We start from the raw sequence: 22,347 nt of genomic DNA, 5'->3' as shown, positions 1-22,347 counted from the left end.
TGTACTTAGATGGTTCTGAAATACACAGTAATTTCAGCGTAAACAATCTGGCGATTTCAAATGTACGTACCGGAGGATATATTTATAGGCCTATAAATAATGTACCACTAAATACAGTAAAACATTTACAATATAATACTTCGTTAAAACTGTCCCTGTTATAGTCGATTGAAATAGTAAAGTACATGTAACGATACACCACTACGACGTTTATATTTTTTTATAATGAATAATTAATACAAACGTTGAGAAGCATTATGCATTTATATATCTAACAGTAGAGCCTACCCACAGTCACAGTAATAACGTTTATTTGTATATATTTTTTATCTAACAGTACCCACACTCACAGTAAGACATTTTCGATTCAAATGGCGACCAAAAATGATTTGATTTGCCCTGATTTGATTTCATAACTTTTTATTTGATGTTGTATGAGTAGGCCTAATAAAGTTTATTTTGTATTCTTGTTTATGTACACATCAGTAGGCCTAATTCGCTGGTTGGATGGTGACCGAAAACGTGAGCTATAGCCGCAAAAAATGACCTAGTTTAGTTCTTATAATCCTAACTACACTCCCAGTTTGATGGATCTTCATTTATCGATCTTGGATCTAAAATCATCCGAAAGCCACTCTCAGTGTTATTATTTCTAATCATAAGCATTTGTCGAAATAATGCGCCCTCTATTTACCGAGGAATTTCAAGCTTCATAAACAGATTGGAATGTTCCATTCATCGCAAATCAATACATTTGTATAAACGTATATTAAATCTATATATTATATCTAAATAGTATTTTTTTTCAACAGTATGATGCTGTACTCAAGCTGTTCAACCTGTTTTCAGCTATTAAAAACAATTATCGTAGGAGAAGGCGAAGCATCCTCGTATGTTGTGCGAGGGTATTTTTCAAGATGTACATCCATTAAACAGTGTATACCACGATTGAAAAACACCCCTATTTGGGGCAAATCGTTGAACCTAAATTCGTTTTAATTGTCAATAACTAATTCTCTAACTCAATTTAATTAGTAAAGAGGGTTACATCAGGTGGTTAAAATCAGTACTGAAAGTACGAACCAACTTTAATACCATCAAGTAAACATTCTAGAAGTAACTCGCGATTTACCGAATTTTTCCCTTACGTAAATGTATATATAGATACAGGAAGTATAATTCCACGCGTCGATCATTGGCTACTATATAGTATAGGGAATTTCCCCTTTTTTCAGAGTCTCTATTGAAAGATTAGATTACTCACTCTTTTGAATGAAAATTGGACAGGTGGCTACCAGTGCTATAACAATGACTGCAATGTTTAAATGGATTGCTATTTTAGCAAGTGTAAACACAGTTGTCTGTGAACCAACTACAGGTTAGTAAGACAAAGATCATTGGATTCTTCGAACAAAGTACAATATCCGCCGTAAAGCAACAAGTAACAAGCTATTCCCTGTCTAGAGTATACACCATGCTCGTACAGAACTACTTCCAAAGTACGGCTTACGTACATTATTTCCTGATCAATGTTCAGTAAAATAACTTAAATTAAATCTGTCCTCATAGTATAGCATACGTGTCTCGATATAGGATATCTTCAATGACACACATTACACGCATTGTATACGTGCCGTTTTGCCATGAGGTTCTTGGTTTTGGCCCGGCCCCACTAAAGAAAAATCTGAACCTATGGTTGATACAATTCATGTTTTAGAGAGCGAGTGTGGCACGCCAGGATGGACATAACTAAGACTATGTCAAGTTGACCTTGCTCGTGTTATGTAGACATCGCTCGTGTTGAGTTTACACATCGCTCGTGTTATGTTGACATCGCTCGTGTTGAGTTTACACATCGCTCGTGTTGAGTTTTTACCAGAGAGATGTAATAAGCCGAAGGCTTACTCCAGATTGAAGTGATACGCAACGCAGCGTGTTAAGCGTATAACGCGAACGCATTCTATATGATCCTCGTATACAAAAAATGCTAGATTACCAAGAAATTATTAATTCCATTGCGATTAACAATATATTTAATTTTATAAAAACTTCACTGTGCTTTGGCAAGAATATGTGTTGTAATTTATGTGGTCTTAATGTATTATATTAGATTATTATTTTTTATATTAAATAATGTTTTTGAACCAAAGATTGTATATAGCCGAAGGCTAGATCGCAAAGAGTATATGTTATAGCAGTTCATAAGTGATTCTCCATGGAGAGGGAACCAACAAGATGGCGGCTGCAATCAACCAATCAGATATGCCCTACGCAGTACCCACTACTACGTATGTGTTGAGCCTATATGCGTTAACGATACGCAACGCAGCGCGTTAAGCGTATAAATGCGAACGCATTCGATATGATCCTCGTATACAAAAAATGCTAGATTACCAAGAAATTATTCATTCTATTGCGATTAACAATACTTATATATTTAATTTTATAAAAACTTCACTGTGCTTTGACAAGAATATGTGTTCTTAATTTTATTTATGTGGTCTTAATGTATTATATTAGATTATTATTTTTTATATTAAATAATAATGTTTTTGAACACATTTACGGCCGCCATCTTGTTGGTTCCCCCTCCTGTTGGAATCACTTTTCAGTCTGGAGTACGCCCTCTAGCCTTCGGCTTTACCTCACTGGTAATTATACAGATATTGCCTGCTTAGAGGTTAAATATAAGATTTGACACCCCCTTGGGAATGATATTTTGTTCGAGGGAATATATAATATATAATATAATATCATTCCCAAGGGGTTGTCAAATAAAAGGCGATATCTGTTATATCAAAGAACTTATAAGTTCTTTGGTTATATTACATAGCCAACAACAAGTTGAATATCTACTGCTGGGTCGGGTTTAGCTAGGAGGCCTCCTTTTGGCGTTGCATCACCTTACCTTGCAAAGAATAATATACAAATAATTACTAATTAATGATTCCTTGGCATTAAAATATTCACTTAGGCCTAGGTCGTTTAAATTAACAGAAGAATTTCCATCAATATAAGCCTACATTAATGATAATAATATTATTATCAGGTAGGCCGAACAAATAATAATTCGTCTTCTTCGAGGAGCCGAATCACCGGATGTTCAGCGCGCCGCGCGTACCTGGCTACTACCGTGAGTGTTAACCAATCACAAACGGTCTCACATCTAGGGAGGGCTAATTACAAATTAGGGCGCTATGTATGCATAGTTTAAACAGTTTAGTTGATTAATTTCTTCAAGCAAGTTGCGTGGCGCAGCATGTAAAACGTTGTCTCGTATGATGTGGACAAATCATTGCGAGTTCAAGTCTCAGTAGATGACTTTTTGTTTATTTATCGCCAAACGCGAGTGTTGCCACACGAAAATTACACAGTCAATATCATCGTACTCGAGAATTTGCGGGATTTTATATGTTTAATGACAGGGACACGATAATTACACGAAAATTACTCAGTCAATATCATCGTACTCGAGGATATATACGATTTACGATATACGTATTTACATAGGCTGTATGTAATAATAGTAGAATATAGAACGAGTCTTCTCGGATATAAGGACTTAAACCGTCGTAGGTCCAGTCGGTACACATCTGGCTCATACATCTTTGAGACGAGTGGGGGTTAGTATACATACAGCCACTGTCACACACAGACAGAAATACATCAGTATAACTCATCATGATGATTGATTGTCAGCCTACGTTGTTTAGGGTCACCCAATATAAATAAGGTTGAATTATTACTATTTGCAATATTTTTTTAGCACCAGCATGTGCCATTGTTTTTTTTTCATTCTGTAAAACTTACATCTCAGTAAAGTGGTACGGCCCTGCATAGTTAATTACTGTAATCTTGTTACCTCTCTTAAGGGAAATGATCAAGATCAGCTGATAATAACAAAACGCACTGATATTAAATAGGCCAAAAAACAAATTGTAATAATGACATTCAACCAAAACCCCAATTCCTGCAGCTGGCAATCAATTTGATTTTTTGTTTAAAGTATAGTTTTTCATGTAAATAATTTTTGGTCAAATTGGATAATATTATGTGACATTAAAATGGCATATTCAACAAACATTTGTTAAGAATTATTTTTTCAGGTGGACAATATAATACGAGGTTCTCCTTCTTAGCTTCGCCAAATACATGGCCTACAATATTAGGGTTAATGTTCTTAATTATTAACCTAAAACGTATCATTGCAGGGAAATTTTGGCACGTTACAGACTTTCATTACGACCAATTTTATGGTGATGGTAGTTATCCAATGTCCAGTTGTCGAAAGATTGGAGAACCAGATGTCCTAGGGGACTATGCCTGCGATTCTCCATGGTCGCTTATCAACGCTAGTGTGTATGCAATGAAAGAAATTGAACCAAACCCGGACTTCATTATATGGACAGGGTACGTTTGAGACCTAACTATAATGAATTATCAAGGATTAAGTGAGATTGGTTACTTCCCTAACGATTAAACAATGTTTTTGTTTATCCTATACCTACATTAGGCATATTATTATATTCAGTTAATTGATTATAATATAAAAAAGCCTCAATTCACTGAACTTTCCAGTGTTCGTATATAATCCTGGCCAAGATTTCCTCTCGTATAGACACGGATGAACGCGTTCGTTTCGTTACTATTATGATGATCAAACGCATTCGGTTCTGGAATTGCGACGGCGAGAAATTCACTTTTAACTTCAATTTTATCAGTTCCTGACAGAATTAAGCTTTGAAATTTGTAATATACCATTAATAATCAATTTCAAGCAGGTGGCTGCTCTCTGGTTGTAGGATGTGTTGCTCTAGTAGGTATCTGGTGGTATCTGATGATGTTTAGTAGGAACAATAGCGTTTATATTTGTCTATGTATATATGGAATAATGAAACTACAATGTTAGACTAACATGAAACAAATTTTTTTTCGGAAGGGTTAGAACAATATAGTGTCAAATTCTTAATCACTGTAATTTACACTCAATTTTTAATAGTATACGTACGAAGGGCATGGCTATATGGTGTTGGTGAGTGTTTTTGCAGCAGCTACCCTTGCACTAGCAGCGCGACGAGAGAGCTCATTTTCGATTACCGCGTGATAACTATTTCCATACTTCTCCGTCACATGAATATTCATGTGTGGATTCAGTACGTCTATAGTTTCTGCCATAACCTAATAAAAAAAAAAATGCTGATGAAACATAAAATGTACCTGAGGTTTCCCGGCCGCGATATTTCTTTTCGTACATAATCATGAAACGTCACAAAATAAACATGAATATTCATTGGTCATATCCATAAGGTGTGACGTAAGAACTGCAATTCGCTAATACGTCGAGCCGTCTGTGTGTAGCTAGTCGAGTGGATTAGACTATGGACTTTACACGTCGATGTATGGGTTTCGAATCCCATGAGCTATTCTTTTAATTTATAGTGTGAGAGAGATTATAGAGAGGGCTAGGTTTAGTTATATTTAGATGGTAGTTCGGCTATCTTTCACATAAGGTCCCCAATTTATGTACGCCAAATATCGCTTCCCGGCCACCGGACCGAGGCGAGGTCAGTGTAATCGTGGCTATGGAATGCCGTTTACGCAACAATTCGATGATGTGAATTTTATGACACGCGATATGTGAATGAAATGCACCGATATGAATTGAATGACGCGATATGAATGAAATGTTTTAATGAAATGTTTTTGAACATTTCATTCAAAACATTTTTAATTCAAAACATTTCATTCAAAATATTTCATTCAAAACATTTCATTCCGACATTTCATTCAATTCATTTCATTCAATTCATTTCATTCAATTCATTTCATTCAATTCATTTCATTCAATTCATTTCATTCAAAACATTTATTTCAAAACATTTATTTCAAAACATGTCATTCAAAACATGTCATTCAAAATATTCGATTCAGAGCAATTCATATCGATGCATTTCATTCACATATCGCGTCATAAAATTCATATCATCAAAATGTTGTGTAAACGGCGTTCCATACGTGGCTTTAATCGTTTTATTTCTAATCATAGGGATGATACTCCACATGTTCCAGACGCTAGTCTCAGCCAAAGTTCAGTACTTTCTACAATCACCAACATCACTGAACTCTTAATGGACGCATTCCCCGCGACCAAGTTCATACCAGTATTCGGCAATCATGACTATCACCCTAAGCATCAGTTTCCGCCGAACCCGACCGATTTCTACAGTAATGTCACCGATCTGTGGAAGCCGTGGTTAGACAAATTTCCGAATGCTACCGAATTATTCAGAGAAAGTAAGTTTTGTCTACCTACCATAACGACATACTTAATGCAAACTATTTCACTAATATGTCAGACATCTCGCGTCTCAATTTAGTATTATAGTAGAAGCAAGTTGTTTAACTGATTCGATAAAAACACGATAATATTTAAAATATTAAAATGGACAAAATGCATAGGAAGAATCGATTTTTATAAGGTACGAAAAATATCCGGGAGACTATTTAGGCCTACACCACAACAAATTTTATCCCAAAATTAGACCATTTTAAGGCCAATCTGTGAAAATTTCACTTGATTCTGGTAGGTATGTCAAAATTCACCCAATAAAAGTGAGCTCGGGTGACGGGTGGGTGGAGGTGAGTCAACGGTCAGTGACCTCAAATGTCATCGTGTTTGGTGTCAAATGAAAGGAAATTTAATTTTAAACTAGAGGGTACTCCGAGAGTACAAACCTCCGCCTACTGTAAAATTCCCCTACATAAAATGCACCCTGAATATTTTTTTTTTACATTTTTTTTTATTAGTTCTAAGTGTTAATATGTTAACTGCACACTACAAAGTTGTGGATGGCAGTGTGGTGTAATGGTTATGTATCCAGCCTCTCACAGTTGAGATCGCTGGTTCAAGTCCCACTGAGGTTTTTTTTTTTATTATTTTTGTATTTCTTTTTTTTTAGTTTTTTGTGGACCTTGATCTTTGACCCTGACCCTTCAAAATTTAACCACAATTATATGATGTGTCATTGATCATTGTGGCTAAGTTTGGTGAGAATCGGATAAAAACTGTGGTTTCTAGGCAGTAAAATAGTTTTGTGTTAGTTGTGACCTTGACCTATGACCTTTTCCCCTCAAATTCGAACTCGTCCGAGCTTTTGGGGCATAGATCATTGTTGCCAAATTTGGTGAGAATCGGATAAAAACTGTGGCCTCCAGGATGTTCACAGACACACACACAAACACACACACACACACAAACATACAGGGGTGAAAACATAACCTCCTTGGCGGAGGTAACAAATCTATTCAACTTATAGTGCCTTGGGAAAAGTAAAGGCTAAAGAGTAGGGCCTAAACCCGACAGCCAAATCACGTTGCCTAATAAGTTTTTCTGTTAATTATGACACAAAAATGTGCTTAAACTCTAAAATTGTTTACCAACAATGTGTTATATTTATATATCATATTAATATTGCTGTATAGAAGTGCATTTTGTTTATGCAAAGAAATCAAATAAATTATATTAAATGATTATAATTAAAGGGGAATTATTGTTCACATTTGTTTAGTTCTGATTGGCTGTGTAGGCCTAATTTTTCACAAAAAGTAGATGAAAATATTTCATTTCGCTTAATAGAAAATTGGCTTAAGTGATTAAAATGCTAAATAAATACAATGATCAACTGAATCATATTAATACAGAAAGCTTCCAAACAAGCAATGCAATACCTATGGCTGTGAGAACAACCACCTTCAAAAGACAAGGTACTCACATTTTTAGAAACAATAATTTAAAATTAAATTTCCTTTCAACACGATGACATTTGACCTCCAAAACTGACCGTTATGTACAACTCTGTTATTAACTGTCTTTGTCGACACATTAATGTTAACAAGGCCAACAGCCATAAGTCGCGTGCTCTCAGAAAAAATGAACTTTCAAAAAGTAATGTACTTTAAAACTTTTCTGTACATCAAAACAGTTCAAAAAGTACAGAAAAGCGATAAAACGCATAGTAATACCGGACCGACAGACAGACCGACATAGTGAACTATAGAGTCGCGTCCACGCGACTAAAAATTAATTACACGTTTGATTGCTCAAAAAGTATATAGGTTTGTCTTCACCCGACACGAGGCACATCCTGCAGTACTTCATCCCGTACACGATACTGGTACTGTAGGCCTATAGATCTCCTCTCTTAAACAATGAATTATATATTATTTTAGAAACGTATTACACAGCAAAAATAGGACCTTATCGTTTTGCTGGTCTAAACACTGTGTTTTATTATACTAACGATAAACTGACCGTAAACTTGACGGACCCGGCTGGACAATTCAACTGGCTGGAACAAATGTTAACAGATGCTCGACGTGATGGCGAAATGGTAAGTAAGGTTTTTGCCATTTAAGGGAATAGTTTTATTAACATTTTGTTTAAAATAGTTCAAAGATTAATAATGAAAAAGTCCGAAAGAACCTTCTGCAGGGTTTCCTATATATTAACATATTCATATCTTAACGTATTCATATCTTAACATATTGATTTCACATTCAAGTTCAAGTTCAAGTTAAAATTTATTGTCAAATACAAAGTAAATGAAATTTGCCTTCCAAGGTTCAAATTACAATAAAAATAACAACAGTTACACGTAGGAATTTTAAATTCATATCTTTACATATTCACATCTTAACACATTCATATCTTAACATATTCATTTCTTAATATATTCATATCTTAACATAATTAATTTTTCAACATATACATTTCTTAGCGTATTAGACTCTTAACGCATTTATTTCTTAACACATGCATTTCTTAACGCATTCAATTCTTAACGTATTCATTTTCTTATAACATTTTCAAATAAAATTAATTTCTTAGCAAACTCATTCCTTAACGTATTCATTTCTTAACATATTCATGTTTTGACATATTCATTTATTAGAATAAATGTGAATAACTATATTATGTGACATTAAAATGGCACATTAAATTTTTTTTTTTTAATTCTTTCAGTGGGAGAATATATCTTTAAATGTATACATAGTTGCTGTGCTAAGAAGCAACTGAGTCGTGATGTATGTTGATTGTTAACTTAACTGCCATGTGGAAATTATTCGTCGGAAATAAGGACGCGTAGAGTGTTATGTCTCACTTAACCTGAATTTAAACATAACATATTGATTAACGTGATATAATGTTGTGCATATGATTTATTCACAGGTCGTTATTGTTGGCCACGTTCCGCCAGGATGTTTTGAGCGCTCACGTAGGAAATGTTGGTTTTATCCCGAGTTCAACGAGCGATACATTGGCATTATCCGGGAATTCCATGATGTCATTACCTTCCAGTTGTTTGCTCATCAACACGACGACAGTTTTAGAATATTTTATGACAATGACGGTACGGTATAGTCTCCCTTTTATGAGTTTATAGTTTAATTTGGATATTTAAAAAATTTATTCATTCTTCATAATCCTTAAATTACAATATAGGATGCTTTTATTAGTGTGTACTGAAGCAACATTATACAGTGGGATGTTGTTCAGTGCGTCTTAAAAACATTTTAAAATAATACATAGGCCCTATATTGTTTCTTTCAGGAACGCCGATAAGTTCCCTGTTCCTTTCCCCTGCAGTGACACCATGGAATACTTCCTTAAGTGGAGTTGGACCAAATAATCCAAGTGTTCGATTATTTACGTATAGTCCAAAAGACGGCAAACTTCTAAATTGGCAACAGTACTATCTTGACCTGCGTAAGGTTTCTTCGGCAGAAAGTTCAATGTGGGAGGAAGAGTATAGCGCAGTCGACGCTTACGACATTTCTGACGTCACAACGGAATCTCTAAATTCATTAATTGATACCTTTGAGAATAACAACTTATATTTTAATCGGTATTATTTGTTTAACAGTGTTGGGTATGACAACAACACGTGTACTGGAGATTGTAGGGTTACTCAAGTATGCTCTATTACTCAGGTTGATTACACTCAATTTGACCAATGCATCATCGATGGGTCTGGCGAACCTGGTGGTGCGGTTCAAATCCGCCCGATTTGCAATATCTGTTTTGGTGGCTTAATCATTGCAGTATGGTTCGTAAGATATCTAATCATTTAGTCAGTTACATTTTATTTTCAGTGACACTAAAAACACGTGCGTAAAATGGTTGATTTTTTTCACCGTACGTAACGACTATGTATGTTAAAATAATTATTATAGGCCTACAATTGATCAATAGCTTTATATTTTGCAGTCTCCTGAACTACATATTTAGCCATGCATTTAAATAACTTGTTCATATACAAATTAATGTTCATTCTAAAATCGGTATACCGGTAGGTCTTACAGTAGGCTATATTTTAGTAATGTAATGATGTGTCAAATGAATAAAATAAAACACGATTTTGTGAGAGATGCTACTTAGTTACTTTATTACTAAACAACTGATTATGGCGTGCCAAACGCGACACTACAGAAGGGGTACTGGGACAATTCGTCTAACGATGAAAAAGTTAGCTTGCGATTTCCCCTTGGGCCATCCCAAAATTTGACAGCTTCGTACACCTCCATCATGGTGGATGAGGATGTTCCTTGCTGGCGACGTCGTTATGGAGAAGGACTCTTTGGCGCATGGTGTTGAGAGCAATAACGACGTCTTTTATATATAATCAAGATTGCCCGACGGTTGTCCGGTTCACACGACGTTCAGTAAAGTTGTGCTGAACATAATAATGGTGACAGTATCTCCAACGAACGGCTGCACCATATGTCATTCAACAACTCCATAACACGTGCTTTCATTATTATTTCAAACCGTGCTTCACTGGAATTGTTATAAAGTCCAAATAAGCCATCTTGACGGCAACTAGGTGTTGTTTTCCTGATAGCATAAGGTCAACGCGACAAAAGCTGCCATGTCCAAGCATTACAGGATTAGAAAGGTCAGAAAAACTTGAACTATCAAGGATCCTCACGGGCGGCAGTATTGATCAAGATGTTGTAGTGTGACATCCCCATTGTTAACGAATTGAGGTGAGGTGGTCTTAATTGTCAAAGAAGTCTAAGAACCATCGAAGCTAGGCCTAATGCAGAATGATGAAATTGGCCATTGTGATGACAATGATCTCACCGGGTGATAGTCCTGATGTTAGTAGGTTGAAGGACGCTCTGGGTTGGAGAAATGGTAGATGAAGAGGATGCTGACGACGAAGCACTAGAAAAATATTGGATTGGGAGAATTGTCTCTCCGGGTGATAACCCTTGAATGTTAGGTATCTGGCTAATATGAACAAATTTTGATGATGATGATGATGATGACCTTTGTCGCAAAGACGTTGATGGTGATGATGGTAGTGACTTTGATAATGACTGTCGTGGTGATACTACAGAGGCTGATAGCGAAGTTGACACTGAAATTGCGCTCGTTCGATGTTGAGTTGATATGAATGATGACGATGACGAAGAACTTAAGTTGCTATCCACTGATTGGTCACTTCTGATACAAATACCGCTGTCCAAATCCTTCAGGAGTCCTACATCTTGCTGAGATCTACTTAATTTGAAAGTGAAGACATATTAGGCCTAAAACATTAAAATTACAATTAGGCCTTATGTTATTAAACTCGTCTTGCTCTCAAACAGCATCGTGGACAGATGTGCTATGAGGAGAGGTTAAAGTTGCTTTCAGTTTCATCCTTGTCCGTTAGAAGAGATACATTTCTTATTCTATTTTGTTTTAAAGTTCTGGTGGGGTTTCTGGACTGCAGCACAGTTTATGACTGTATTTTAATAAATACCCGTCACAATGATCGCCTGTGCTTCCGTCATCAAGCATCAAGGACACAGGCTTTTTTTTAATTCGATAGCCATCAGATTACCCCGTGTCTGGGACCAGCTTCCCAGACCGTTGACGTATGCTGCAGTCCTATAAAGCTCTTTAGCTTTCATTAGAAAAGTTCACATTCATTTTGATTCGCTTTAACTGTATTTTGTCTTTTTGTCTTTTATGTGTAAACTGACTTTGGGGTTGGGTCAACCGGCTCAGCTACAGTGATTAAGTTCACTTTGGTTGACCCTGGTCTCTCCAATTTCAGTTTTTTCTTTCTTTTGTGGTTAACCACCACCTTTATTCATGCAATGTTTCATAAACAACAATTACAGAATCTCTAAGCATTTTCTACTTTTTTTGGTTATTTTCTTATTTTTATCCTCTTTAATATTAATAATAATTTTAATATTTTGGCCTATACGTAGTACCCAATGTTTTCTTAATGTATATATTAGTTTTGTCTACTACACAAATAATGTATGTTTACATTATTTTCTGCATATTTTTTGTTATATTATCTATTACAAAATATATTGCATATTTAATAATAAAAAAAGTTGTTTACTTATGAAACGTTAACTTATTTATCATAATTTGTGTGTCTTTTAGTTTATATATTTGTATATATATATATAATATCAACACATTCATACACACCGTATATATATAGAAATACATAATATATATCATATAGTTTGTAGGCCTAAAGGGTACTTAAAACAATTATTATTATTATTATAAAATGATTATCGGCACATTCGAGCCCATCCATCCATTCCCTACCCATTTAAGTCGGCCCAGGCCCTCCCTAAATTTTGAAAATTATATAATGCAAACAAGACACTAATTTTACGGGCTAAATTAATAATGGTGTAGGCCTATACGGACATTTACTTTCTAGACAAACTAGCTCCGGGCAATTATTACTACTATCAAGGTCAAAAAGACAACTACTCCAAAAATTTAGATTTTGATTGAGTGGTTGCTCGCTCGGCCTAGTAGTAGACTGTCTGGGGGTAAGTTTCGGCATGAATGAGGTAGGCTAGGTAGATAGAGTGGTAGTGGGTACCTTTATATGAACAAATTCCTGTCCTTATTATAGGTCGGGGGTTGTTTGTATAGCCTACCTATGCTTGGCGGTATATTGCGTTAGTTAGAGCATTATTGTCCTAATTGGTGGATAGGCCTAGTTGTCCAGCCCGCCCCCGCCCCCCAGACTCGATTACCCTAGGCCCCGGGCCACAAGAAAAATCGTTACATACGCTACAGATGAGAGTAGGAGGAGTCGAGTTAGTACTAGGGCCTAGGGCCTAGCCTAGGGAGGGGGCTAGCCTAGCTAGGCTAGGCCTAACTAGGCTGGGATTTTATTAAATATAAATTATAACATTTCGGTAATCTTTCGTAGATGTGTAAAATATTTGAGTAGGTGTATATAATATTGAACCTTTATTAATCACTAACACCACATATTTTGTAAGAAATTTTGCCAAATAACCAATAAAAACACGTAAAATTACTGAGAATTTTGTTAACGATGCTTACCTTTTGAAGTTCATGTAGCCTATGAGTCGATCTCCATGGCCGTCGCTACAACAAAGTTGCTAAGCGTAGATAGAACACGCACTTGGCGCGCGCACGCAATGAACCACCGCCCTCTTTGAATTCCGCAAGGAAATCTTGTTTTCATTTCATTTATTCGATCGACATCATAAAAATGTTCTGTGACCCCAAAAGCAACACAGAGTCACCATTAACATGATATGTTTGGGGCCACAGAAACACTTAACTACATAGAATTATTTATCAATATAAAATATACATTTTTACAAATTTAAAAACATATTATAGAACTAAAATATAATAGTTAATTATATCTCAACCGTAATAGTAATAGTAAATAACGATTATTTTATTTACCTGACGTTTCGCCAACTATCAGTTGGCTTTCTCAAAGTGTAGTGACACGTATGTCACAGTTGACCTCTAGATGACGGGGTCAACACATTGTTCCACACTTGACTGATAGTTGGCGAAACGTCAGGTAAATAAAATAATCGTTATTTGCTATTACGGTTGAGATATAATTAACTATTATATTTTATTTGGAATACCAACCGAATGAATCTTTTTAATGAACATATTATAGAACTGGTAAAAAAAATGGCACACAGGATTCGTATTATGGTATTATAATCAGTAAAATATTGTTTTAACTGAAAACAGAAAGAGAAGAGAGGAAAGACGAGTCTTTAAAGAGGAAGGAAGTGAAGACCAAAGAACAGGGAAACGATGGATAGGCGCAGATTTGAGAGAGTTTGTACGAGCATAAACATTCATTTTGGAATGGAAAACACCACCCTAAACCATTTTTTACCTCCATGCCCTAAACCGTATATCCACGATCGACTGCAGTATATCAATCGCTGTCCATTTCTAGATAATAAAAACGACTTTAACCATAAAACATCATTACGCATTCTCAAACAATTATACTTTTATTTCATTTCTCACTTTATTCATTCGTATTCTTTATTTGTATTTGTTTGCTATTGTTAAAATTTCCGGAAGAAATTAAGTACATGTCGGTATAGTTCAATCAAGACATACTTATTATCACTTCATTATATTCTTATCTTTTTATTTTTGTCGTTGTTATAAAATACCAGTATTAATTATAATTGTCGGTCTAAGTTCTGACAAGACACCTTTAACAACTTTATTATTTATTTTTAATTAATCAAATACTCATGCACGTGCATACTTAATTATCTCCTTTTAAAATTGCCGACAATACATGATGTCATGTAACTATCAAATTAAATAATACCTCTAATGTTATATATCCGAAACATAACACCTATTGTTTTATACTATCACAACACCTATTGTTTTATACTTCCTTAGTCATTTACTTTTCAGTACTTTGTACAACTGAACTACAACTTGTACAATTTAAATTATACAGTATAATTATAGTAGGCAACATACTGAATTAACCCCACTTTAAATTTTACCAACACAACATGATAGTAATTCAAATTATATAATACCTCCATTGTTACATACCCGAAACACAATACCTATTGTTTCATTCTTCCTAGTAATTTGTTTTTCAGTAATTTATTACAACTGACCAATATTTACAATTTTGTAAAGACAGCCTATAAACGGACTATAAACGCTACCTAACTACTCCTATACGGTGTTAAAACAGCAATGACAGCAACTCTATCCTGTATGTTGCCCCATGTGACCACTCAAAAATGGTGTTATTCATGTCAAGAGCCACACGGCTAATTCCTTTTGCATTGTAACTGTTACACATTGGGGTGCACAAAAATACAATCGACAGCAACTTTATCCTGAATTCAACAAAATTATTGCAAACGTTTCAGACCTTTTTTATAAAATTCTAAATTGTATGTAGACTGTAGTTGTATCTTCCTTTCTTTTTTATTTAATGTTAATGTATTATTTATGACAGTGTCAATTTGTTAAATGAATTTTCTTGGTTAATACTCTTATGGTTAGGATGATATTTTATTAACGCACGTTAAAATTAATTTGAAAATAACTCTTTTTACTTTTACATATCATTATAGTTGTTCTTTAAAGCTTTCAACATTTATTTAGAATTGTTTTCAGTTTGAAATTAAATGTGTATGCCATACAAAACTGAACGAAAAAAATATTTAAATCCTCACTCTATGCAGAACAAAAGCGAAATAATAATTTACCTGTCTCTAAAATAGCTCCCAAATAAAAACACAATCACAAATTCCATGATGAACATCATTTTTGAATTAATATGACTTGACACAAAAACAATTTTAATATTTAAAAAAAAACACAGTAACCCAAGCCTGTTTTTGTTTTCTCAGTGCTTCGAGACATTTCCTTTTTTTTTTTTTTTTGTAGCTTTCCAAATTTAATACATTTCTCTCCTAAACCAATTTGATTATTCATTTGTATTAATTTAGCCAATACCCGGAGGAGCAGGGCACATTTAAAAGCCAAATGTCGTCTTAAAACCAAGAATAACTCGGCATACGAATTCGTGGAACGTAATCAGCAAGTATCCAATAAGTAACACCTATGTTTAGAACAAGGCCATATACATGGCTGCAGTCGCGTGCTCAAGTTAGTGTTTACCGACCAACCGACCAACTGACTGACACAGTGAGCTGTAGAGTTGCACGCGACTACAAAATGATGCCTAGGCTATGAATATTCGATTTAAATGTAGATGGCGAAATAAGGCTTCTCTTTAGGTTCCCATGAGGCGTTCTCTTTTTGAACCACCAAGACAGTATCCCAAACATTTCCAATTCTCCCCCTACATGATTTAATAACACGGTCAAACGGCTAGTGCCTTTTTTGCATTGTAACTACTGTATTACCAATACTGTAGGTATAGTTGAAATCACCAGAACCAGTGATTTCGTTCAACAGGATACTCGGCCATACCCTATGTAACTGAGTTGTTGGTGGGACAATGTTAACTTTTATGACTTCTAATACCCTGTTTGATTTGAAAGTGAAGACATATTAGGCCTAAAACATTAAAATTACAATTAGGCCTTATGTTATTAAACTCGTCTTGCTCTCAAACAGCATCGTGGACAGATGTGCTATGAGGAGAGGTTAAAGTTGCTTTCAGTTTCATCCTTGTCCGTTAGAAGAGATACATTTCTTATTCTATTTTGTTTTAAAGTTCTGGTGGGGTTTCTGGACTGCAGCACAGTTTATGACTGTATTTTAATAAATACCCGTCACAATGATCGCCTGTGCTTCCGTCATCAAGCATCAAGGACACAGGCTTTTTTTTAATTCGATAGCCATCAGATTACCCCGTGTCTGGGACCAGCTTCCCAGACCGTTGACGTATGCTGCAGTCCTATAAAGCTCTTTAGCTTTCATTAGAAAAGTTCACATTCATTTTGATTCGCTTTAACTGTATTTTGTCTTTTTGTCTTTTATGTGTAAACTGACTTTGGGGTTGGGTCAACCGGCTCAGCTACAGTGATTAAGTTCACTTTGGTTGACCCTGGTCTCTCCAATTTCAGTTTTTTCTTTCTTTTGTGGTTAACCACCACCTTTATTCATGCAATGTTTCATAAACAACAATTACAGAATCTCTAAGCATTTTCTACTTTTTTTGGTTATTTTCTTATTTTTATCCTCTTTAATATTAATAATAATTTTAATATTTTGGCCTATACGTAGTACCCAATGTTTTCTTAATGTATATATTAGTTTTGTCTACTACACAAATAATGTATGTTTACATTATTTTCTGCATATTTTTTGTTATATTATCTATTACAAAATATATTGCATATTTAATAATAAAAAAAGTTGTTTACTTATGAAACGTTAACTTATTTATCATAATTTGTGTGTCTTTTAGTTTATATATTTGTATATATATATATAATATCAACACATTCATACACACCGTATATATATAGAAATACATAATATATATCATATAGTTTGTAGGCCTAAAGGGTACTTAAAACAATTATTATTATTATTATAAAATGATTATCGGCACATTCGAGCCCATCCATCCATTCCCTACCCATTTAAGTCGGCCCAGGCCCTCCCTAAATTTTGAAAATTATATAATGCAAACAAGACACTAATTTTACGGGCTAAATTAATAATGGTGTAGGCCTATACGGACATTTACTTTCTAGACAAACTAGCTCCGGGCAATTATTACTACTATCAAGGTCAAAAAGACAACTACTCCAAAAATTTAGATTTTGATTGAGTGGTTGCTCGCTCGGCCTAGTAGTAGACTGTCTGGGGGTAAGTTTCGGCATGAATGAGGTAGGCTAGGTAGATAGAGTGGTAGTGGGTACCTTTATATGAACAAATTCCTGTCCTTATTATAGGTCGGGGGTTGTTTGTATAGCCTACCTATGCTTGGCGGTATATTGCGTTAGTTAGAGCATTATTGTCCTAATTGGTGGATAGGCCTAGTTGTCCAGCCCGCCCCCGCCCCCCAGACTCGATTACCCTAGGCCCCGGGCCACAAGAAAAATCGTTACATACGCTACAGATGAGAGTAGGAGGAGTCGAGTTAGTACTAGGGCCTAGGGCCTAGCCTAGGGAGGGGGCTAGCCTAGCTAGGCTAGGCCTAACTAGGCTGGGATTTTATTAAATATAAATTATAACATTTCGGTAATCTTTCGTAGATGTGTAAAATATTTGAGTAGGTGTATATAATATTGAACCTTTATTAATCACTAACACCACATATTTTGTAAGAAATTTTGCCAAATAACCAATAAAAACACGTAAAATTACTGAGAATTTTGTTAACGATGCTTACCTTTTGAAGTTCATGTAGCCTATGAGTCGATCTCCATGGCCGTCGCTACAACAAAGTTGCTAAGCGTAGATAGAACACGCACTTGGCGCGCGCACGCAATGAACCACCGCCCTCTTTGAATTCCGCAAGGAAATCTTGTTTTCATTTCATTTATTCGATCGACATCATAAAAATGTTCTGTGACCCCAAAAGCAACACAGAGTCACCATTAACATGATATGTTTGGGGCCACAGAAACACTTAACTACATAGAATTATTTATCAATATAAAATATACATTTTTACAAATTTAAAAACATATTATAGAACTAAAATATAATAGTTAATTATATCTCAACCGTAATAGTAATAGTAAATAACGATTATTTTATTTACCTGACGTTTCGCCAACTATCAGTTGGCTTTCTCAAAGTGTAGTGACACGTATGTCACAGTTGACCTCTAGATGACGGGGTCAACACATTGTTCCACACTTGACTGATAGTTGGCGAAACGTCAGGTAAATAAAATAATCGTTATTTGCTATTACGGTTGAGATATAATTAACTATTATATTTTATTTGGAATACCAACCGAATGAATCTTTTTAATGAACATATTATAGAACTGGTAAAAAAAATGGCACACAGGATTCGTATTATGGTATTATAATCAGTAAAATATTGTTTTAACTGAAAACAGAAAGAGAAGAGAGGAAAGACGAGTCTTTAAAGAGGAAGGAAGTGAAGACCAAAGAACAGGGAAACGATGGATAGGCGCAGATTTGAGAGAGTTTGTACGAGCATAAACATTCATTTTGGAATGGAAAACACCACCCTAAACCATTTTTTACCTCCATGCCCTAAACCGTATATCCACGATCGACTGCAGTATATCAATCGCTGTCCATTTCTAGATAATAAAAACGACTTTAACCATAAAACATCATTACGCATTCTCAAACAATTATACTTTTATTTCATTTCTCACTTTATTCATTCGTATTCTTTATTTGTATTTGTTTGCTATTGTTAAAATTTCCGGAAGAAATTAAGTACATGTCGGTATAGTTCAATCAAGACATACTTATTATCACTTCATTATATTCTTATCTTTTTATTTTTGTCGTTGTTATAAAATACCAGTATTAATTATAATTGTCGGTCTAAGTTCTGACAAGACACCTTTAACAACTTTATTATTTATTTTTAATTAATCAAATACTCATGCACGTGCATACTTAATTATCTCCTTTTAAAATTGCCGACAATACATGATGTCATGTAACTATCAAATTAAATAATACCTCTAATGTTATATATCCGAAACATAACACCTATTGTTTTATACTATCACAACACCTATTGTTTTATACTTCCTTAGTCATTTACTTTTCAGTACTTTGTACAACTGAACTACAACTTGTACAATTTAAATTATACAGTATAATTATAGTAGGCAACATACTGAATTAACCCCACTTTAAATTTTACCAACACAACATGATAGTAATTCAAATTATATAATACCTCCATTGTTACATACCCGAAACACAATACCTATTGTTTCATTCTTCCTAGTAATTTGTTTTTCAGTAATTTATTACAACTGACCAATATTTACAATTTTGTAAAGACAGCCTATAAACGGACTATAAACGCTACCTAACTACTCCTATACGGTGTTAAAACAGCAATGACAGCAACTCTATCCTGTATGTTGCCCCATGTGACCACTCAAAAATGGTGTTATTCATGTCAAGAGCCACACGGCTAATTCCTTTTGCATTGTAACTGTTACACATTGGGGTGCACAAAAATACAATCGACAGCAACTTTATCCTGAATTCAACAAAATTATTGCAAACGTTTCAGACCTTTTTTATAAAATTCTAAATTGTATGTAGACTGTAGTTGTATCTTCCTTTCTTTTTTATTTAATGTTAATGTATTATTTATGACAGTGTCAATTTGTTAAATGAATTTTCTTGGTTAATACTCTTATGGTTAGGATGATATTTTATTAACGCACGTTAAAATTAATTTGAAAATAACTCTTTTTACTTTTACATATCATTATAGTTGTTCTTTAAAGCTTTCAACATTTATTTAGAATTGTTTTCAGTTTGAAATTAAATGTGTATGCCATACAAAACTGAACGAAAAAAATATTTAAATCCTCACTCTATGCAGAACAAAAGCGAAATAATAATTTACCTGTCTCTAAAATAGCTCCCAAATAAAAACACAATCACAAATTCCATGATGAACATCATTTTTGAATTAATATGACTTGACACAAAAACAATTTTAATATTTAAAAAAAAACACAGTAACCCAAGCCTGTTTTTGTTTTCTCAGTGCTTCGAGACATTTCCTTTTTTTTTTTTTTTTGTAGCTTTCCAAATTTAATACATTTCTCTCCTAAACCAATTTGATTATTCATTTGTATTAATTTAGCCAATACCCGGAGGAGCAGGGCACATTTAAAAGCCAAATGTCGTCTTAAAACCAAGAATAACTCGGCATACGAATTCGTGGAACGTAATCAGCAAGTATCCAATAAGTAACACCTATGTTTAGAACAAGGCCATATACATGGCTGCAGTCGCGTGCTCAAGTTAGTGTTTACCGACCAACCGACCAACTGACTGACACAGTGAGCTGTAGAGTTGCACGCGACTACAAAATGATGCCTAGGCTATGAATATTCGATTTAAATGTAGATGGCGAAATAAGGCTTCTCTTTAGGTTCCCATGAGGCGTTCTCTTTTTGAACCACCAAGACAGTATCCCAAACATTTCCAATTCTCCCCCTACATGATTTAATAACACGGTCAAACGGCTAGTGCCTTTTTTGCATTGTAACTACTGTATTACCAATACTGTAGGTATAGTTGAAATCACCAGAACCAGTGATTTCGTTCAACAGGATACTCGGCCATACCCTATGTAACTGAGTTGTTGGTGGGACAATGTTAACTTTTATGACTTCTAATACCCTGTTTGGAAGTACAGTACGTACAGAAATTAGCAATCCTAGTTCGACTTGAATCGCATCGAGAAACAATGACATTTTAAGATAGTTTTTTCCATGTTAACACTAACATCATGTTATTTACAATCCCTGGAAATATGATTTCATTGTTCCTTATGATATCATTTTATCTGACTTTACGTTTATAGTATATTTTTTTCTATAGGAAAATGTTTATATTTAAATATCAATTGTTTTCACGCTGCTGCTCTAGCCCGCTACGTCACACGAGATGACTCATTTATTAGATGAAATCAAGCAGCAGTTATAGTACTACACTTTGACATTTTTGTTAAAATGGAAACTCGACTATAATTTATAGGTACCAACTGTATTTCTGGTATTTATGAGTCCCATGACAATGCGAGGTATATTCCGAGCGTCATTCTGACGACTGGAGTATTCTCTACTTCTCTACGGAGCGCCATTTATGCCTTTATTAACTTCAATAATAGAAATAGTACTACGGTAACTGCTCAAGTGGACCCGATTTAGCACCAGGGTAGCACAGTGATATAAAATAGAAATAAAATCACTACTTTTAATATCACAAACTGACAAACAGAAACATCTTGGCATTCACATTGATTCAAATTTATCTTTTTCTTTTCATGTAAATAAACTCCGTTCCAAACTGGGCTTGTCCATCTCCATCTTATCGCGTGCTCGATCATTTCATTAATAAACACACATCCATACTCCTCTATAACACTATAATCCTCCCACACATTGACTATTGATGTAGTGTTTGGGGAATCAGATCGAATATTGACCGAATACAGACCATTCAAAATAGAGCACTTCGCATTATCTTTAAAGCTCATCCTCTCACACCACGAACTAACATTTACAACACCTTAAATCTTCATACAGTCCAAGATCGCATGCATCTACAACTGGGCTGCCTTGCCTACAGGTCTGCAAATGGTCTTGCTCCGGAATACCTTGCCCTGCGTCTTGCCAGAATTCCAAATCATCGATGTACCCGAAGTGTCAGTGAGAGGAAATTTGTCGCCCCTTTCCCTAAAACTGAAACTTTTAACAGCTTCATCTATAGAGCACCAACATACCTGAATTTGCTACCCACCAAACTAAGAAATGCGGTAACAATAATTATTTTTTAAGTCTGCTCTAAAAAAATATTTAA

At 34.8% G+C, this 22,347-nt stretch overlaps 1 protein-coding gene across 1 annotated transcript; it reads left to right on the top strand.

Moving 5' to 3' along the window:
* The first annotated feature begins 1,226 nt into the window (after window positions 1-1,226).
* On the top strand, window positions 1,227-10,428 carry LOC144853820 (acid sphingomyelinase-like phosphodiesterase 3b). Its single transcript, XM_078711668.1, has 6 exons — window positions 1,227-1,378; window positions 4,212-4,410; window positions 6,047-6,294; window positions 8,230-8,390; window positions 9,230-9,410; window positions 9,611-10,428. Exons 1-6 carry the CDS (start codon window positions 1,273-1,275, stop codon window positions 10,129-10,131), a joined length of 1,416 nt encoding a protein of 471 aa, XP_078567794.1. The 5' UTR covers window positions 1,227-1,272; the 3' UTR covers window positions 10,132-10,428.
* The last annotated feature ends 11,919 nt before the right edge of the window (window positions 10,429-22,347 follow it).

This window comes from Antedon bifida, chromosome 10, assembly GCF_963402885.1.
Source record: "Antedon bifida chromosome 10, ecAntBifi1.1, whole genome shotgun sequence".
NCBI lineage: Eukaryota > Metazoa > Echinodermata > Crinoidea > Comatulida > Antedonidae > Antedon > Antedon bifida.
Note: the sequence above shows the minus strand (reverse complement) of the source record. Positions and strands in the feature narration are given on the sequence as shown.

Bases quoted from the DNA above. Each gene is read 5' to 3' on its own strand.
- LOC144853820 (XM_078711668.1), top strand. From the start codon at position 1,273: ATGAAAATTGGACAGGTGGCTACCAGTGCTATAACAATGACTGCAATG. The intron at 4,411-6,046 runs GTACGTTTGAGA...TTCTAATCATAG, and splicing joins GACTTCATTATATGGACAGG to GGATGATACTCCACATGTTC. The intron at 6,295-8,229 runs GTAAGTTTTGTC...ATATTATTTTAG, and splicing joins TACCGAATTATTCAGAGAAA to AAACGTATTACACAGCAAAA.